The sequence below is a fragment of the Panthera onca genome, chromosome A1 (genome assembly GCF_046562875.1).
Source record: "Panthera onca isolate mPanOnc1 chromosome A1, mPanOnc1 haplotype 2, whole genome shotgun sequence".
Taxonomy (NCBI): domain Eukaryota; kingdom Metazoa; phylum Chordata; class Mammalia; order Carnivora; family Felidae; genus Panthera; species Panthera onca.
In genome coordinates this window covers 161,040,769-161,057,671 of record NC_138339.1, presented here as the reverse complement: position 1 = coordinate 161,057,671, position 16,903 = coordinate 161,040,769, and the positions used below count along the sequence as shown (strand labels likewise).

The window sequence follows — 16,903 nt, the reverse complement described above, 5'->3', positions numbered from 1 at the left end:
GACTCCCGAGCCCCGTGCTCTGTGCGACCTCGGGCCTCACCTGGCTGGCCTGGGGGTCCAGGGTTCCCTGGAAAACCCATTTGTCCTTTGTCACCAACAGGGCCGATGGGGCCAAACCCTGGAGGCCCAGGAGGGCCGATGTCGCCACGACTGCCAGGGAATCCAACTCCTCCGGGGGGGCCACGCTCTCCTTTCAACCCTACTGAACCCTGACCGGCAGAAAGAAAAAGACACGCTATCAACAGACATCCCGATACACGTTCATGTCACATTTTCCACCGTCTTTGGTAAATAAGTACCAGGGGTTAGCTGGCTCCTGCTATTTATTTACTCCCACCCTCCGACAAGGGTCATCTGGCAGTTAATAAATGACTCCAGCTTTCTTGTCCAGGCTGGGCACTCGCCCTCCCACCCCACGCAAGGACACATTTCAAAGACTGAAGTATTTGTATCTGGAACTGACCTTTCGAGGATGTCTCGCACCCCGCTAACTTGAAACGCCACCTCCCACCTGACACCCGGAATCCGACACACAGACGTCTCTCTGGCGGCCCGAAACACGTCAGGAGATGCCTATGCATGGTCACCCCTCCACCCCAGCCAACAGCATCAACACTGACGTTCACACCCGTCAGTTTCTGCATGAGCCGCTGAATTAGTTCATGGATAACAACGACCCATCCAAACAAAAATACGTAGACGCGATTCAAATAACTCATTCCTGCGTTCTCTGCAGACCTGCTTCTAACGTGCGTTTCCCAAGGCTGGAGATGAACATACCGGGGAGCCTTTGGGGCCGGGCAGACCCGGGTGGCCGTCTCTCCCCGGAGTGCCTGCTCTGCCCGGCATCCCGGGCTGGCCTGGGAAGCCCGGGTCCCCTTTGTCTCCTTTGAGCCGTGCGTCGAAGTAAATCTCGCCAGGCTCTCCCTTGGCTCCGGGCTGGCCCATCAGCCCTGGCACACCTTGCGGTCCCTGCAAGCACAAAGCAAAGGCGTCTGTCCACAGAGTGACCCAGCATGAGCGGGGTTTAGTCCACAGTGATATCAAGAAGCCACCTCCCCGAAAAATGGTCACCTATTTCAGCTCCTTCGTTCCGCAGCAGCCAACAGCTCTGTGACAAAGCCCTGATCTGACCTCGCTTCTTGTGCTCCTCTTGAAAACACCTGGCAAAAACTCTGTACTAAGTATCCCGCACAGAGACTAGGTTAGGGCGGGGGAGGGGGGAGTGGTGCAGGCAGGCCCCAGATAACCTGCCTGTGCTTACAACTGTTGACATTCACACGAACATTCTAGCGACTGTCAGAAGCTGCTGAGTGTGGGGCGTCCTAGGCCCAGGAACTGGAGGAGGGCTTCTGGGTGCAGACAGGACAGGCAACAAGGAGAGCAAAGTCTGGGTGTGAGCACGGGCCAGCTCCATCACTGTCATTGTGAGCAGTCAGCAGAACAGAAGGGACTTTCCCAAGAGACACAGCCTAGCACATTCCCCAGTTCCTGGAAAGTTAAATCAAGGAACGCCCACGCCCACAGATGGTCTTTCCTCTGGCCACTCTGAGAACCGGGGCTCACAACGTTTCAAATCATCATCTCAAGTGTTTGTTCCCTCAGGCCTGAGAAAGAAAGCCCTTCAGCCTCCCTGCCCAACTTGGCGGAATTTAGACTCTGGGGACAATTCATTTCACTTGAATTCCTTCTCACCACTCCCTCGGAAATGGCTCTTGGATGTACGCAAATCACACGCACACAGAAAGAAAGGAAGGGGCCGGGACCTAAATTCATACAATCTCTAGGTTTTAAAGCGGGTACCATCGATCGTGCGCCCACCATGGGTCACGGCCCTCGGCACGTCACTCCCGACTCTTCACCCAACTGCGCAGGGCAGAGACTGAAAGCACATGGCAGGTGAGGGACGAACACGCAGAGCACTTTGGCAGGGGGGTGTGGAAAACTCATTATTTAGTTAAAAGGGGTTGTGGTATTTTGGAGCACTTTCCCCCCAGGGAACATTAGCTCCTGTGGATCCTTAAGTCCCAGCTACACCGAGACTCCTCTGTGGAGCCCTTCCTGTGTTTCCATGGTATAGAGCTCGGTCCTCATTACAGAAATTGCTCTGCTTTGTTAAGAACGCGTGTCTGCACACCTTTCTCTCCCATCCGTCTTTCAGGGCATGGAGGGCAGGCATAAGGCTAACTTTGTGTCCTGAATGTCTGCAGCTGGGGGGGATTGGAGGAAGGGGGAGATGACCTAGTGATATTCACCAGTAAAAAATGAACACCAGTGTAAGAAATCACCACCAGTGTAGATTTTTCTCAACCTGGAAAGATCAGCGTTCCTTTACGGTGAAGATTCACAGCCTAGGAATACAGTTTTCTGTAAGCACAGAGCGAGGAAATATAATTCTTTATCTTCATAATGGTGACCTCGCCAGCTATCCTTCAAGGAAGAAATCTTGATTCTTTTTTGAAAGGTGACATTTTGATCTGAGGACACCTCATGTGGTTTCCCTGCCCCGGAACATCTCAATCCTAGGCAATTCAAAGGCCTTTGGATCCACATCTCTTGAGAGAAGTGACAAGGAATCAAACACTGCCTTGAAAACTTGGCGTTGGCTCCGTAAATTAGAGAAGATCCAGCGGCTACACAGGCTGCTTCTAAAGAGCACAACTCCTTTCAAGAGACCATCCCGATGACCACGAAAGCTGCTCAGGTCCCCATCAGGAGCCAGCCTGTCCCTCGGTCCCCAAATCAAACACTCGGCTTGCAAAAGGACATGTCACAGAAATGCTACCTAAATCAAATAGGAAGCCAGAGCATTTCATCTCTTGTCATTATCACCTGCTTGCCAGGATGCTCCACTGGTTCCTGGGCACCTCCACCAGCCCCAGCCACATTTGAAATAAGAGGACCCCATCTGTGAGCCAGGTAAGCCATGGAGTCACAGGACAGCTTCAAATCAAAGGAAAATTACTACCTTCTCAATTAAACTGTTTACCCATAAAACAATTTTTAGAAACCTCTGGCATCTGCAGAAAGAAAGGAGCTCGGAGTTCCCAATGGGGAAGGCGTGGGGATTAGAAATCCCGTCGTACATTCTCTTTATTTTCTTCTTCATGAGGACTTGTCCTCAACTGTCCTTCTCCCTTCTTCCTCTTGTCCCGTTTTTGTTAGATTGGGGGCTGGGGGGCTGGTGTCTGCATGGGGTTTCAGGCAGAGTCAAGGCAGGAAGTTTCCAGGAAGGCCAAGTAGATAAGGACCGTGTCCAGAGGTTAAAAGCATCCTCTTCTGCTTCTTCAAAGCTCTTCTGTCTTTGATCCCCACCAGAGCCATGGCTTCCCAGTTATGGGAACTTTTAATTTATTTAGAAATATTTTAAACAGTTGCGACTTCTAACTCAGCTCCCCAGGCACCAGGGACGTTCTGGAAGCAGAATCCCAAGATCTAACTTCAAAAGGAGAAAACGCATCGCTCAATCCCAGCTGCTTCACGGCTATGTCAACGCCCACTTCTGTCCTGACCTGCTATCATAAAAGCTGCCGGCGACATCCTTAAAGATTGCAAAGTTAAAGAGCTACCTCAAAGAAGGATAACGCTGAAGATTTGACTTTGACAGAAGAAGAAAGAGAGGAAAAATGGAAAAAAAAGTCATGAAAGGAAGTGGAGAAACTCATTAATGCTTGCAAAGCTTAGAGGAACAAAGAAAATACGAGAACGAGGCCTTCAGGTTTAAACGCTTTAGAGACAGAGCGGACCACGTGCACCAAAAGCGCCCTTCAGTGTCTGAGATGATGACCGCTCCCTTCAATGGCCTCTTTTTAAACAAATGAGAAAAGTTTAGGAGCTGATTTTCATTTAACTGAAAGATTGCACATTGACGTGAGAGAGGTATTTCATTCTCAGATGTGGAAAAGCACCCCCACGGTAGATACAGGTGACAGGAATTTTCCGAACAACACCTCTGGGAGACGAAGAATGAAAATGTTCCAAACTCCTCGAAGGAAACAGGCCAGTGCTTGTCTCTCCACGGAAACTGCCCGTGCTGAACTTACGGCGCATTTTTAAGTTACTGCTGTGACAGGCAATGCTCACGCAGAAGGTCGGCAGCCGACCTCAGGAGTGCGGCTGCTTGGAGGGGCCCCTGCGGTACCCCGGGTCTCGAGAGTCCCCAGAGACCCTGTGGGGAGGTGACACACAGCAGCCACTGCCCCTGGACACAGGGACGTGGCAACTGAATTCTGGTCAGGTGAGGAGAGAGGCGGTTGAGATGTGGATTCTGGCCTGGACAGTCCTGCTCACCCTCGGGTGGACATGTGGAGTGATTCTAGACTGTTCTAGACTGTTCTAGACAGCCACACTGGGCCAGCACCCCAATAACACTGCAGAAACCATGCTCACAAATGCAGCAACATACACCTTTGTTAGCTGGCTCGGCAGCTACTTCCACTAAGTACTCCAACCAGACGGCTTTACTTACAGGCAGTCCTTCCAGGCCATCTCTGCCGGGTAAGCCTCTGTCGCCCTTGGCCCCTGGCTGTCCCGGGAAACCTTTAGGAAGACAAGGGAGGTAGGACACATCGTGGGTGAGACACATCCTAATAACCCCACACCTTTCCTTTTCAAGATTCAAGAGCACAGGGGTGCCTGGGGGGGCTCAGTCAGTTCAGCGTCCAACTTCGGCTCAGGTCGTGATCTCACGGCTCGGGGATTCGAGCCCCATGTCGGGCTCTGTGCTGACAGCTCGGAGCCTGGAGCCTGCTTCGGATTCTGTGTCTCCCTCTCTGCCCCTCCCCTGCTCGTGTTGTTTCTCTCTCAAAAATAAGTCAACATTGAAAAAAGTCAAAAAGTAATAAAAAAAGAATCAAGAGCATAGAGGGACCTTCATAGAAGCAGATGGTGTTTGAAGACTCCCAATGCGGTAGTAACGAACGTGCCCAAGGTGGACTCGGGAAGGGGAAAAGCGACCCCAGATGTGGACAAGAGCCACTGAAGCAGCTGGTGACAAGTGCCCCCACCCACACGCCAGGAACCGTTTTAACCAGAAACCTTCTGTTCATTTCGTTCAAGAGAACTCAATTTGTGGAGCTAAGGGAACTGTATGCTATCGCCCTTTTGTTGGAAGGGCTCTCTGGTGCCAAATTGTAGGTCATCCGGACGACTTTCAACAAAGTAGGCAAATCCTGGAAGTGGGACCGAAAGTTTTCTGTTTTATGCTTTAGTTTTAAATGCAGAGATGTGGTCTCTCATGGCATAAGATTCGTTTCAGTGTGATTTCCAACCCGCAGAAGCAAACTCTGGCCTGGTCCCGCTCACATCCGGGGTCTCACCTATTTCTCCTGGGGGTCCCTGTGGTCCAGGGGGCCCACGAAGTCCTGCTGTGTCACAGATGAGGCAACTGTCTCCTTTCTGACCTGCAAAGGGAACACAGAGGTCCTCACATGCACGTGAGAATGCAAGTGTCCGCAGCACGGTGGCAGAACAGAAAATGGAGCCACTGTTAATGGCGTCCTGCTTCAGTGCAGTGTCCTTGGTCATCCAACACCCGCCCCCAGACACCTCTGCTGTGCTAGCCAGTGGCGTGTGCCCGTCCCGGGGCCCGCCCGCCACCCTCTGCACACTTTACAGGCCACTGCTGGGGCGCCGGGACCCTCTGCCCTGCACGAGGACGGGCACTGCCTCGCCAAAAGGTGATCTGGAAATGAAGCTTGCTCACAGCCTGGAAAGATCTGACTGCTCTAGTTTTGTTTCCGTCTTGAAAACTTCCCATCACCTTTCTCTCTGATGTCACATTTTTTAGCGAACTCCACACCTGTAACTCCTGGACGTTAAACCTGGTTACAGGCTGATGGGTGACCAATGGGAATGAAAAGCCAGGAAAACGGGAACACATACGTGACCCGATACTGAGGACAGAAAGGGAGAGAGACTGCAGCACAGACAAAAAGGGAGAAAATGCCTCGTTTTTGTTTTTGTTTTTTTTTTTTTTGGAAATTCTAACATCTTAGGTCTTGATTTTCAAACTAAGCCACAAGGCCATATGGTGTCTCAGATAAACCCGTGTCCTAAACCTTAAAATGCCTGGCTTCGAGGGACTCATCAGGGCACGGCGCGAGGAGAAGCCCCTACTACTGGGCAGTGACGGGCTGGCCGGCGTGCCCTGGCCTGGCCCGGACTGGCACACCACAGCCCCGGCACTGCTAAGCCTGCTCCCCTCTGGCAGAACCTGCTGCTGGGAACAGTGATGGGACCAACACAGACAGCCCATGTCCCTGCTGTGTGGGCAAGGACAAACAGGAGCCCATCTGTGGGACAGGGACAGCACAAGTCAGCTGGCAGCCTGCTAAGTTCTGGGCCCCACGGGATTCACACGTGGTGGTTCTACAGCAAGAGTGTGGAGGTCTCAGGACAAAGAAGCTTTTGACTCTGTGTCGTAAGGAGGAACGTCCCACCTCAGGAAGTACCAACCATCTGGTAACGAGAAACATTCGTTACAAACCAAGTACGCATTGGTTTTTAATGACACCGAAGGCTTGGTGGCCCTCCGTGATGACTGCTAAGACCACTTCCACTTGTGAGGTTTACGTGGCTGCCCAAATTAGATGTTAGCTGCAACTGTTTTCCACGCAGCATTTGTGCCATTGACTTTGGAAGAGGAAGAAATCTGCAGAGGAAGGCCACCAATGGTGCCCAGTGGGGTTAGCCTTGGGGATAGTGTCCCGGTGGCTCTACTCTCTGGTTATTGAGACACCCATCAAGAGTGGACCGTCCAAGGGGCACGGCACTCTCAGATGGCACCACTGGTGCCGTGAGAATCCACTGTCGGTACGAGTGTGCAGAGAGGCTGTTGTGTGCTGGGTTGGCGTTACGGCAGGCACTGGGAGATGGTGACCTTAACACTGAGAGCTGAGGGCGTGGGCAGCCACCCCAGGGAGGCGGGTTCACTCACACCAATTACAGGAACAGGGCTCAGAGGACTAGGGAGTGTTCTGGGCACACATCTGTGACTCACTTGAAAGAAAGCCATTCGTTCTCTGAGAATGGATCTTCCAGACTTTGAACCAAAAGACTGAGCTAAGATATCAGTCTTAGGGTTTAATCTGCTGGCCGTTAGAGGGTAGAGCGGTTACGTGTCAGGACCGGGGCTCCCTGTTGCCTCCCAGCTGATAGCTCTCTCTCTGTCTCTCTGGTCTGTTTCTCTCTCTGTCTCTATGTCTCTGTCTCTCTCTCATCTCTCTCTGTCTCTGTCTCTCTCTCTCTCTCTTTCCTGGAAACCCAACAACGGGACATCCCGACAGAGCTGTAGGGAGACACATCCTAGGAACAGACTTGGACGGGAGTTCCGAATAAGGGAAGAGCACGCTCACGCTCCCGATATGCAGAAGTATGTCACATCCCCCAGCACAATCATCATTTTTTTAAAACATCGGCATCTCTTACCTTTTTCTCCGACTTCGCCCGTCAGCCCTGGTTGCCCCGGACTTCCGGGGGCACCTCGGTCCCCTGGTGGTCCAGGCTGGCACTCCACAATTCCATCTGGAATGGACTTTCAAAGTTACAGGACCCTTCCCACCAAACGGAAACCAGGTATCAACACCCCCTCTTCACCCCACCCCTACTGCGATACCAAAGTACATCAGGTTATTTGGTACGTGCCGGAAATTCAGCTTCAGCTTGCCTTAAAGCGATCCTGGAAAGTTAATTTGAACACAGGCCCACCCAGCACCCATCCGACCTCTCAACACTATCACTGCTAAAACATCGATTTTACGATCCTAAAGCACCTCTCAGTTCATCAGCCCTGTCCTGTACCTTCCTTCGTTTTCACCTTGTAAGGTACACACCTGGGTCCTTATTCTACAGATTAAAAAACTAGCCCAGAAAAGCGAGGCCGTACATCTGCGAACTGAAAGCCGAGACTTGAAGAACTTTATTATTTTTTCTTTTCCTCAGCAAATTTACAGCGAAGTCATCATTGTTTCAGAGATGCAGGCTGTCCATGGGGACGCGCTTCTAACCAATTCTGAGCCCCACGCACGTAAAGAGGCATGAAAACAAACTGCACTCGTGGAAACACCATCTGTCGGGGGTTCTGCTAGAAAAAGCACTGCTTCGTAGCTCAGACACGCGGTGATAGAGTTCATGTCTCCTGGTCCAATATCTTGGAAGAAGAACGACAGAGCCAACAATTCACCCCAGGGCTCCCCTTGGGCGCTCAGGTCCTCACTGCAGACTGGAGCCTGGTGAGTGAGCTGCGTCCGAGGAGGAGGGGAGAGGGCCAGCAGAGAGGCCGTGCCCCTCACCTGATGCCCCGTCCCCACACCCTGACTTGGATGAAGCAGCCAGAATCACCTTCCTGCCCCCCAGCCCAGCTCTCTCCAGGGCACAAGGCACCAGACAGGCAACGGTGGGTTTGCTCTCCCAAACAGAAGGCCGGACAGAGGGCCCGAACCTTCCTGCTTGATGACTTCCTTCAGAGCTCAGAAGAGACCGGTCATTTCAAGTGTGTGCAAACTCCAGTCCAAGGGAGACAGAGAGAGTTCTTGCTTTGTCTGTGGGTTCGGGGTTTATGTCTTCCCGGGGGGTTCCTGGAGGTACAGCACCGGCGGTAAGGAGCCCTGAGGTGGCGATGGCTCTGTCCCAGGGTCTGCCCACGGCTGCTGGGCCCTTCCTGCTCTTGAACAAAGTCTTGTCATTTTCATGCTTCCAGGAGCAGCCCCTACACTATCTGACCGTGAGGAGCCAGCATCGCCAGGCTGTGTGAGCACCGGGGAGTATGAGCTCCCTGATCCTACAACTGCAGGCACATGGACACGGGCAGACATTCGATCACTCACTTCTTTCCTTTTCCAGAACGCATCTTCGGCCAGCCTCATCTGAGGCAGAATCCCACACACCCGTAAGAAAGCAACTTTACATCCTTGTGAAAATCAATTCATCTTAACACGTCGCCTCTTTAACATACACTGTGCAACTGAACAAAAATCTCATTTATAGATGAATCACTTAAGGGGCGCCTGGGTGGCTCAGTCGGTGAAGCGCCCAAACTTCGGCTCAGGTCATGATCTCATGGTTCGTGGGTTCGAGCCTCATGATGGGCTCTGTGCTGACAGCTCGGAGACTGGAGCTGCTTCGGATTCTGTGTCTCCCTCTCTCTCTGTCTCTCTCTCTCTCTGCCCCTCCCCACTCACGCTCTCTCTCTCTCAAAAATAAAATAAATGTTAAAAAAAAAAAACAAAGTTATGCAGATGAATCACTTAATTAACATAAACAAAATGGGACAACATGGCACCGGGGATGGCAGATGTCACACTGCACTCAGCTGACGCATCCTCCTCGACTAACAGCAGTGGGAAGGTCATGTTTTTACATGAAATTTGTTCTTATTTTGGTAGTGAAAAAAAATTACACGTATCAAAAAAAGTTCTCCCAGATTTCCCCACGGTTGGATGCCTCATCCCCTTCAATCTTTGCCTCTCACTCCACTTAAATTAGACCCATGACCCGAAGCACCCTCACCCAGAACTTGGCGGTCCCTTCGCTGCTCGTGTTTAGCCCGCACCTGTCACTCCTGCAGACCACATAATTCACTTGGCTTCCACTCCCCCATGGGATGCACGCCCAGGAGGGCAGGACTGTGACAGTGCCTGGGGTACCTGTTGAGTAAACCTGTGACCCCGAAGGCCCCTTGGCCACTCACAACCCTCTCAGACACATGGAGAGAAAGTGACTTGGGGCTGAATGTCATAGGACTTCACTATCATCTTCATTCTCCACCTTTCCCAGATCCGTGGGAAAAAGGGGGGGCATCCCTGCGAAGTCACAGACCCACCCCTGCCCTGGGCACCTTGACAAAGAAAATTCTGCTGATCCTTTCCCAGTAAAGCTTCACACCTGGAATCAACTGTTCCCTCCAGTTCCTATCTGGCCTCCGTATGGAGCCTCGCCCACGAGAACTCCCTTTCTTTTTTTTTTTTTTTTTTTTTTTTTTAAATTTTTTTTTTCAACGTTTTTTATTTATTTTTGGGACAGAGAGAGACAGAGCATGAACGGGGGAGGGGCAGAGAGAGAGGGAGACACAGAATCGGAAACAGGCTCCAGGCTCCGAGCCATCAGCCCAGAGCCTGACGTGGGGCTCGAACTCACAGACCGCGAGATCGTGACCTGGCTGAAGTCGGACGCTTAACCGACTGCGCCACCCAGGCGCCCGAGAACTCCCTTTCTTAAAGACGTGTTTGAATTCTGGCAAATAAGCCGCCTGGTACTTGCAGCCATGGCCCCCCCTTGCATCAGCCCCACAGAAGACCAGGGTCTCCAGTGCTTGAGGCGCACGTGCTGCTTATGAGAATCTCACATGTTCCCGCTGGAGTTAATTCCTCTGAAGTCTTACATTCTGCGTTGGTGTCACTCTGGGGTCCCAGGACCCCGTTTACTGACTCAAGAGTTTAACGTCCCATGCTCAGCTCTGACAGTGAGCTGATGCGGGAAACATCCACACAAAGTACCGTTCGACTTAGAAGTCGTGCGTTCCGTCCCCTGCAGACCCCTCTTTGTTCGTGTGTGCGTGTCTTAGTGCTAATCTGTGTCTCTGGATGAACAGGAATGCATCCCGTTTTCAGCTGCCTTGCCTTTTCATTTCGATGCCCAGAGCCTCAGAACTGGCTGGTATGTTTCTCATTCCTCTGACCAGGGTTATTGTTTTATAGTTCCATCCCGTAGCATGACTAGCATTGCAAAGATGCTAAGTGGGACACAAATCACTCACAAAGCCTGGGACGCCCGGCCTTCTGTATCCCACTAGAACCCTGGAGCGCCGCCCCCCCCTCCCCGCAACACCCAGGCAGCTCTGCCCGGCACCCGTCCCACACCAGACACATGCGAACTGTCCTGGAAAGAACTTACTTGTGTGACCCGGCTGTCCAGGGGGCCCAGGAGGCCCGGGGGGACCCGGGAGCCCGTCCCTTCCACTTGGTCCCGGCAAAGATGTGCCTGGAAACCCTTGGTCACCTTTCTGCCCTCTTTCACCGGGAAAGCCAGGAGCACCTGCCAGCTCTGGTACCGGGAAGCCTGAAACCAGAGCAAAATGTCACCATCATCGTGTGAGCTCGGCGTCTGCCACACAAATTTTCCTAACTCCGTTCAGGGTAAAATAAGGTGTGCCCATCACCAAGAGGGGAACTGCTCTAGGTAAGTAAAAACGAGCTAAATTTTCAGGCCTCCCACCACATGAAGGTTGCCAGGCAAATGCCTCCTACAAGTTAGCTTTAAGGAAAAGGACTTAGCACACAGACGTGAAAAACCTGTGAGTTTCTCTTGGTGCAAATAGTATTCCCACTGCATGAATGAAAAGGCTGTTGGGGCTCAATTCTATTCCCACGTAGAGGATAAGGCATAAAAATGTCACCGAACAAAAGCAGAAGTGGGACAGGAGGCCTAGGGGACGGGAACTGCGTTGGCAATCTACACGGAACAGCCAAAAAGTTAAGACAAATAAGGTGGTCTGGTGGAGCCTGAGGTCAGGCGTGAACGTGAAAGCCGAGTTCGGCTGCTGTAAATGTTAGAGGACAAGATGACAGGGCCCCCAGGATGCGCACCGAGAAGAGCCGGCAGAACACCAGCTCGGGGGCTGCTCTACCCTGGCCTTGAGGTGGGGGACTGACAGCCAAGGGCAGAGGCAGGACTGTCACGCAGCCTTGAACCAAGAGCAGAGCAGCGCAGACACGAGGGATACGAGGGATGACAGGTCCCAGGAGCGGAACTGCAGCCATCCATGACAAACCCACTCTTCAGTGCAGCAAGAACCGAAGGCGGTCCCTGGGGCTTGGGCTGCAGACCCAGGAGGGGACCCCGCAGCCTGGGGGGCGGGGCGCTGAGCCCGCGGCCGGGCTCCAACCAGGGGAGAGCAGATGAGGCCAGAGCAGTTTCAAAGACCTTTCCCAACACCGTCAGTTAGGAGACAGTCGGGCAGATGAATGGTTTTGGAAAGTAAATGTGGTGAATGCCAGGGGAGACAGGAAGTGATGGGCTCACGAGGACACAGAAGCCCCAGCATGGTTCCTAAGCACAAGGAAGAAAGTGAATGGAAACAGACATGGGGTGATTTTAGAGGCCGACCCAAAAGCTCTGCTGGAAAGCAGGAACGTGGGCAGAGAAGGCCCTGCCTGAGAATGGCTGAAGCAAATCCTCAATGCGGGACGGACTTGGGGTACAGTCTGTTCCAGAGACAAGGAAGGAGCTTGGGGGAAATTATAGCCAAAGCACTGTCAGAAAGGGGAAAGCAAAATATAAGCAAAAGAGAATAAAACACAAAAATAAATAAAAAACAAAACCAAAGATGTAAGGATTCCAGGCTCTTGGCTGTGGTATCGATTCTAGGGCACATGTGGGTTTCCCTCACAGCCTGTATGACCCACTCCAGGGACTGGGAGAGCGTGTACACACGCATGTGCACAGACATGCACACACTCCCATGTGCACATGCACATGCACACATGCCTACACACATGCTCACACGCTCACATGCACCCACTCACACGCATACACACATGCTCGCGTGCACACACATGCACACATACATGCTCATGTGCACACATGCTCACATGCATACAAACATGCTCACGAGCACACACACATACATGCTCATGAGCACATGCACACATGCTCACACACATGCTCACATGCACACACGCTCACATGCACCCACACTCACATGCATACACACATGCTCACATGCACACACACATACATGCTCACATACACATGCACACATGTTCACACACATGCTCACATGCACACACGCTCACATGCACCCACACTCACATGCATACACACATGCTCACATGCACACACGCTCACATGCACCCACACTCACATGCATACACACATGCTCACATGCACACACACACACATGTTCACATGCACACACGCTCATATGTATACACACATACATGCTCATATGCACACGCACGTACATGTTCACATGCACACACACACACAGGATCCAACACTAGCTAAGCAGCAGGTGTGATGCAATCACACACCAAGTTCAAGCAAGAGCTGTGAGATTCCACAGAGAAGAGGTGCTCAGATCAGTAAGGGAGGCTTCAGCCCTGATTCTAGTCCCAAGAGAGAAACAAAGTCACCCCAGAGACAGGGACTGTGGGCACCGATGCTGAAGGGTCTGCCAGATGCTGCAGACCTGCATCTGGGCTGGGGGGGGGGGGAATGAGGCTGGGGGGCGTGAAGGGGCCTGCCACACACAGGATCTTCGTCCTTGGGCAGGGGTGAGTGAGGCGGGGGGGCGGGGCCTGCCAGACACTGGGGACCTGAGTGGAGGGGGTGTGGGTGGAGGGAAGGAGCCTGGGGGTCGGCGGGGGCAAAGAGGCCGGTCCAAACCAGGGAGAGAAGTATGAGGAAGGCATGAGAACCCCCAGGAACACACACCCGCAGGGCCGCCTGTGACTTACAAAGTAAAGGACCACAGCTGTGCACACACCTTGCTGTCATAACTAGAAAAACATGCACAAAATTGCCAGCCGTTTCTGGCAAACCCTGGCATACACAACAAACATGTTCCGGACATGAAGCACACAGATGTTGTACAGTTATCTGAAACAATCAGCCAAGGATACTCACCCGGAGGGCCTGGCTGGCCTTGTAATCCTGGGAAACCTTGAAAGAGAAGGGGAGAGTCAGACACCCCGAGCCCGAGCATCTGTGCCCACAAGGCCCCAGGCCAGGCGCCAGGGAAGAGCGTTGGGGGAAACACAGCGCCCCTGGCCCCGCAGAGATGGGCAGAGATGGGCTCTGGGGGACCTGGCACCAGGACAAAGGACAGACCTGAGCAGGTCTGTCACCACGTGGTCGTGCAAGACCTGTCAGTGTCACTAAAATGGGAGGGTGTCGGGTCGAAAATGGAGAAAAGGTAAAGGAGAAAAAGACAGAAGGGATGAGGAAGGAGGGGGAGGGAGGGGGAGGTAGGAAGGAAGGGGGAGGGAGGGAAAAGGGAGGAAAAGGGAAGGGGGAGGTAAGAAGGAGGAGGGAGGGAGGGAGGGGCAGAGGAGGGGGTTGGAGGGGGAGGTAGGAAGGAAGGGGGAGGGAGGGGAGAGGGAGGAAAGGGGGAGGGGGAGGTAAGGAGGAGGAGGGAGGGAGGGACAGAGGAGGGGGGAGGAGGGGGAGGTAGGAAGGAAGGGGGAGGGAGGGGAGAGAGAAAAGGGGGAGGGGGAGGTAAGGAGGAGGAGGGAGGGAGGGACAGAGGAGGGGGGAGGAGGGGGAGGGAGGAAGGAGGGGCAGGAGGAAGGGCACAGGGAGGAAAGGGGGAGGCGGAGGTAAGAAGGAGGAGGGAGGGAGGGACAGAGGAGGAGGAAGGAGGACGGAGGAGAAACAGGAACCGACCTTTGGGGCCTGGCTCTCCTCTCAACCCTGGAGACCCTGGGTACCCCCGCTCTCCTTTTTCTCCCAAGGGTCCCGTGCCGATCACCTGGGGGCAGAAGAGAAGAGACCAAGGTGTGTGGAGGCGGCCGGTTGTGCGTGTCACAGAAGAGCAGAGAGAAAACTAACATCTTCCAGAGATTTCAGGAAAGGTGGAAGTAAAGAAACAGCCGTGGGGGAAGGGGAGGGGGGGGGAGGGGACAGTCAAGACAACACAGAAAACGGACATTCCGCTGGGCCCTCCTGGCAGACCCTCTGCCCCCTGTAATGGCTGGCCCGGTGGGAGCTTTGCCAGGGAGGTGAGGTTAGAGAAGCACTAATTCTGAGGTTTGGGTTTGGAATTTCTAAATGTCCCGACAAGCCATAAAACGAAGAGTCTACTTTAAAGAGGACTATTAGATTTTCCCGGGCAGTGTGGAACAGCACAGGCAGACTTCACTGGACCACAGTGGGGACGTCCTCGAGGGCCTAGGGACACGGCCGACACTGTCAGCCTCATGACAAGGGAGTGAACTAGGCCACCCCATTTCTAAATCACAGAAATTCAAGGGAAATGGCAAGCTCAAATATTGCATATTTCCCTTAAAATAGAATTTGGTAGTGACGAAATTAACAGATTAAAATCCGCCGATGAGGCTACACACGGGCCACTCGAAGGTGGCTGCCCGATCACGGATACGGAAAGGGGAACCCCAAGCCTGCGTGGCGGTGTGAACGGCAGTTGGGGGGGTCCGTACTCTGCCGCAGGGACCCCAGTCTGGGAAACGCCCCCTAAGGAGAAGTCCCTGAGTGCCGCGCGGACACGCAGATGTATGCGAGCACTGGGCACCCCTCCACCTGCAGCAAACGAAACAATGGGAACATTTTCATCGTTCCAAAGAAGACTGGGGTGGGGGGACAAAACGGGTTAAGCCAGTGACAGCACGGCTCTCTGGAAGGATACTGAAAACGGTCGTTCCCAGAGAACTTGCAAACATGAAGAACACTCACTGTTAAAAGGAAAAAGACACTGCACGCACTGAGCGCAGGCAGGTACAGCTACGCCCGTGGACTAGAGGTAAAATGTTCTTTGCAGACACAAAAACTGTTGTGCTCCAGAGAGATTATGGGCGACCTGCTTCTCTTCACACTTTGCCTAACGGGCCAGTTTCAAACGGTTTTGCTCGTATCGTTATCCACGGGCAAATCTCTCCATTCTCCGTGGCCAAGGGGATGCGGAAATGATCCAAATATAATAAAATGTAAGTGCCCAACTCCACGCAATACAAAGTATAAGTTTATTCTTGTCAATACTAAGCACCCTCTTTATATACAAATGTAAGTGCAGGAATGCCGTGGCCCCAACCCCCTTCTCTTCACTGGCAAACGCCCACACAGACGACCAGACATTATTTTTACTCACGATTCCAGGTGGGCCTGGGGGACCTGCTTCACCTTTGTCTCCCTACAAAAGAAAAAATACGTGGCTTTTTTTGACGATATGGATTGTCTTGCAGAAAGCAGTGTTCAACTGCTTTTTTTTTTTCCTGGAAAAATAAAGACTGTGCCCACTTACACTAAAATTATTTTCCTCACTGTGAGGACGGACCTTCAAGTGCTCCGGACCTGTCATAACAAACACGAATGCAGCGTGCCGCGTGGAAATAAGCATTTCTACAAATCATAACCGGGAGCACAATTATTAACAGGACAAAGGCGCTCACAACGTTTGCTGTGTTCGGTTGGTTGCACACTCCCTTGGACAACTCGCATAGAGCCATCCGTAAGTTGAGTTAGAATGTGGTGGTCTTTCAATAAAATGAAATGAAATGGAAGCTTTTGATTTCTCAATGTATTTTCTTAAAGAAATCATTTTATTAGAGATTTTTAGGTGTAAGGTTGTCTGAGGCTGCCTTGGAGTCCTTGTAAAAGGATATTTATGGTTTCGCCTCTCTCCTTAAAACCCAGCATTACCTGAAAACGTTGGGGGGGGGGGGGGAGGATAAATTCTGGTCACTCTGAGGCTTAATTTCATTCATATAAGAAGACAAACTCAACAAAATTAATCCTGTTATATCTAATGTTTTTATGTAAGCCATCATAATAGTATCTTTAAAAGTCCTAAGATCTGCACATAGTCCCTTAATGTAGTTTTCCCCTTTCAACCAAGGCAATAAACTTAGGAGTAAACCAGAATTCAATGTTTTGATTTTTCTTATCTGAATATGAGAAGAGGCTTTAGAAACATCTTTGGGACTTAAAAAATATCTTAGCTAATACATTCTAAACGGATTTACCTTTTAAAATCTACAAGATTTGACTTTTTTAAAAAAAAGTTACAGTATCAGTAAAGGATTTTTCCTTTACTTCCCTTTTCCTTGGCTTTCATGAACGAACCGTGAGGTCTGCTCCCTGGTCTATGAGTCACCACTAGAAATATTTCCAAACTACTTCTTACTTCAGCAGAGATTTATGTTATCTAGTTTTCTGCCTACCACACTGACAA

General features: G+C 51.9%; 1 protein-coding gene across 1 annotated transcript in view; it reads right to left on the bottom strand.

Annotated features, from left to right (window-relative positions):
• The window catches only part of COL4A1 (collagen type IV alpha 1 chain), a 154,758-nt gene that overhangs the window by 33,982 nt on the left and 103,873 nt on the right, over window positions 1-16,903 (bottom strand). Inside the window, exons 18-26 of the mRNA XM_060636698.3 lie at window positions 15,821-15,862; window positions 14,383-14,467; window positions 13,624-13,659; window positions 10,891-11,055; window positions 7,429-7,524; window positions 5,319-5,402; window positions 4,469-4,539; window positions 781-972; window positions 41-209 (exon numbers count right to left, since the gene is read on the bottom strand). Coding sequence (XP_060492681.3) covers window positions 41-209; window positions 781-972; window positions 4,469-4,539; window positions 5,319-5,402; window positions 7,429-7,524; window positions 10,891-11,055; window positions 13,624-13,659; window positions 14,383-14,467; window positions 15,821-15,862 — 940 coding nt within the window. The remainder of the gene's footprint in view (window positions 1-40; window positions 210-780; window positions 973-4,468; window positions 4,540-5,318; window positions 5,403-7,428; window positions 7,525-10,890; window positions 11,056-13,623; window positions 13,660-14,382; window positions 14,468-15,820; window positions 15,863-16,903) is intronic.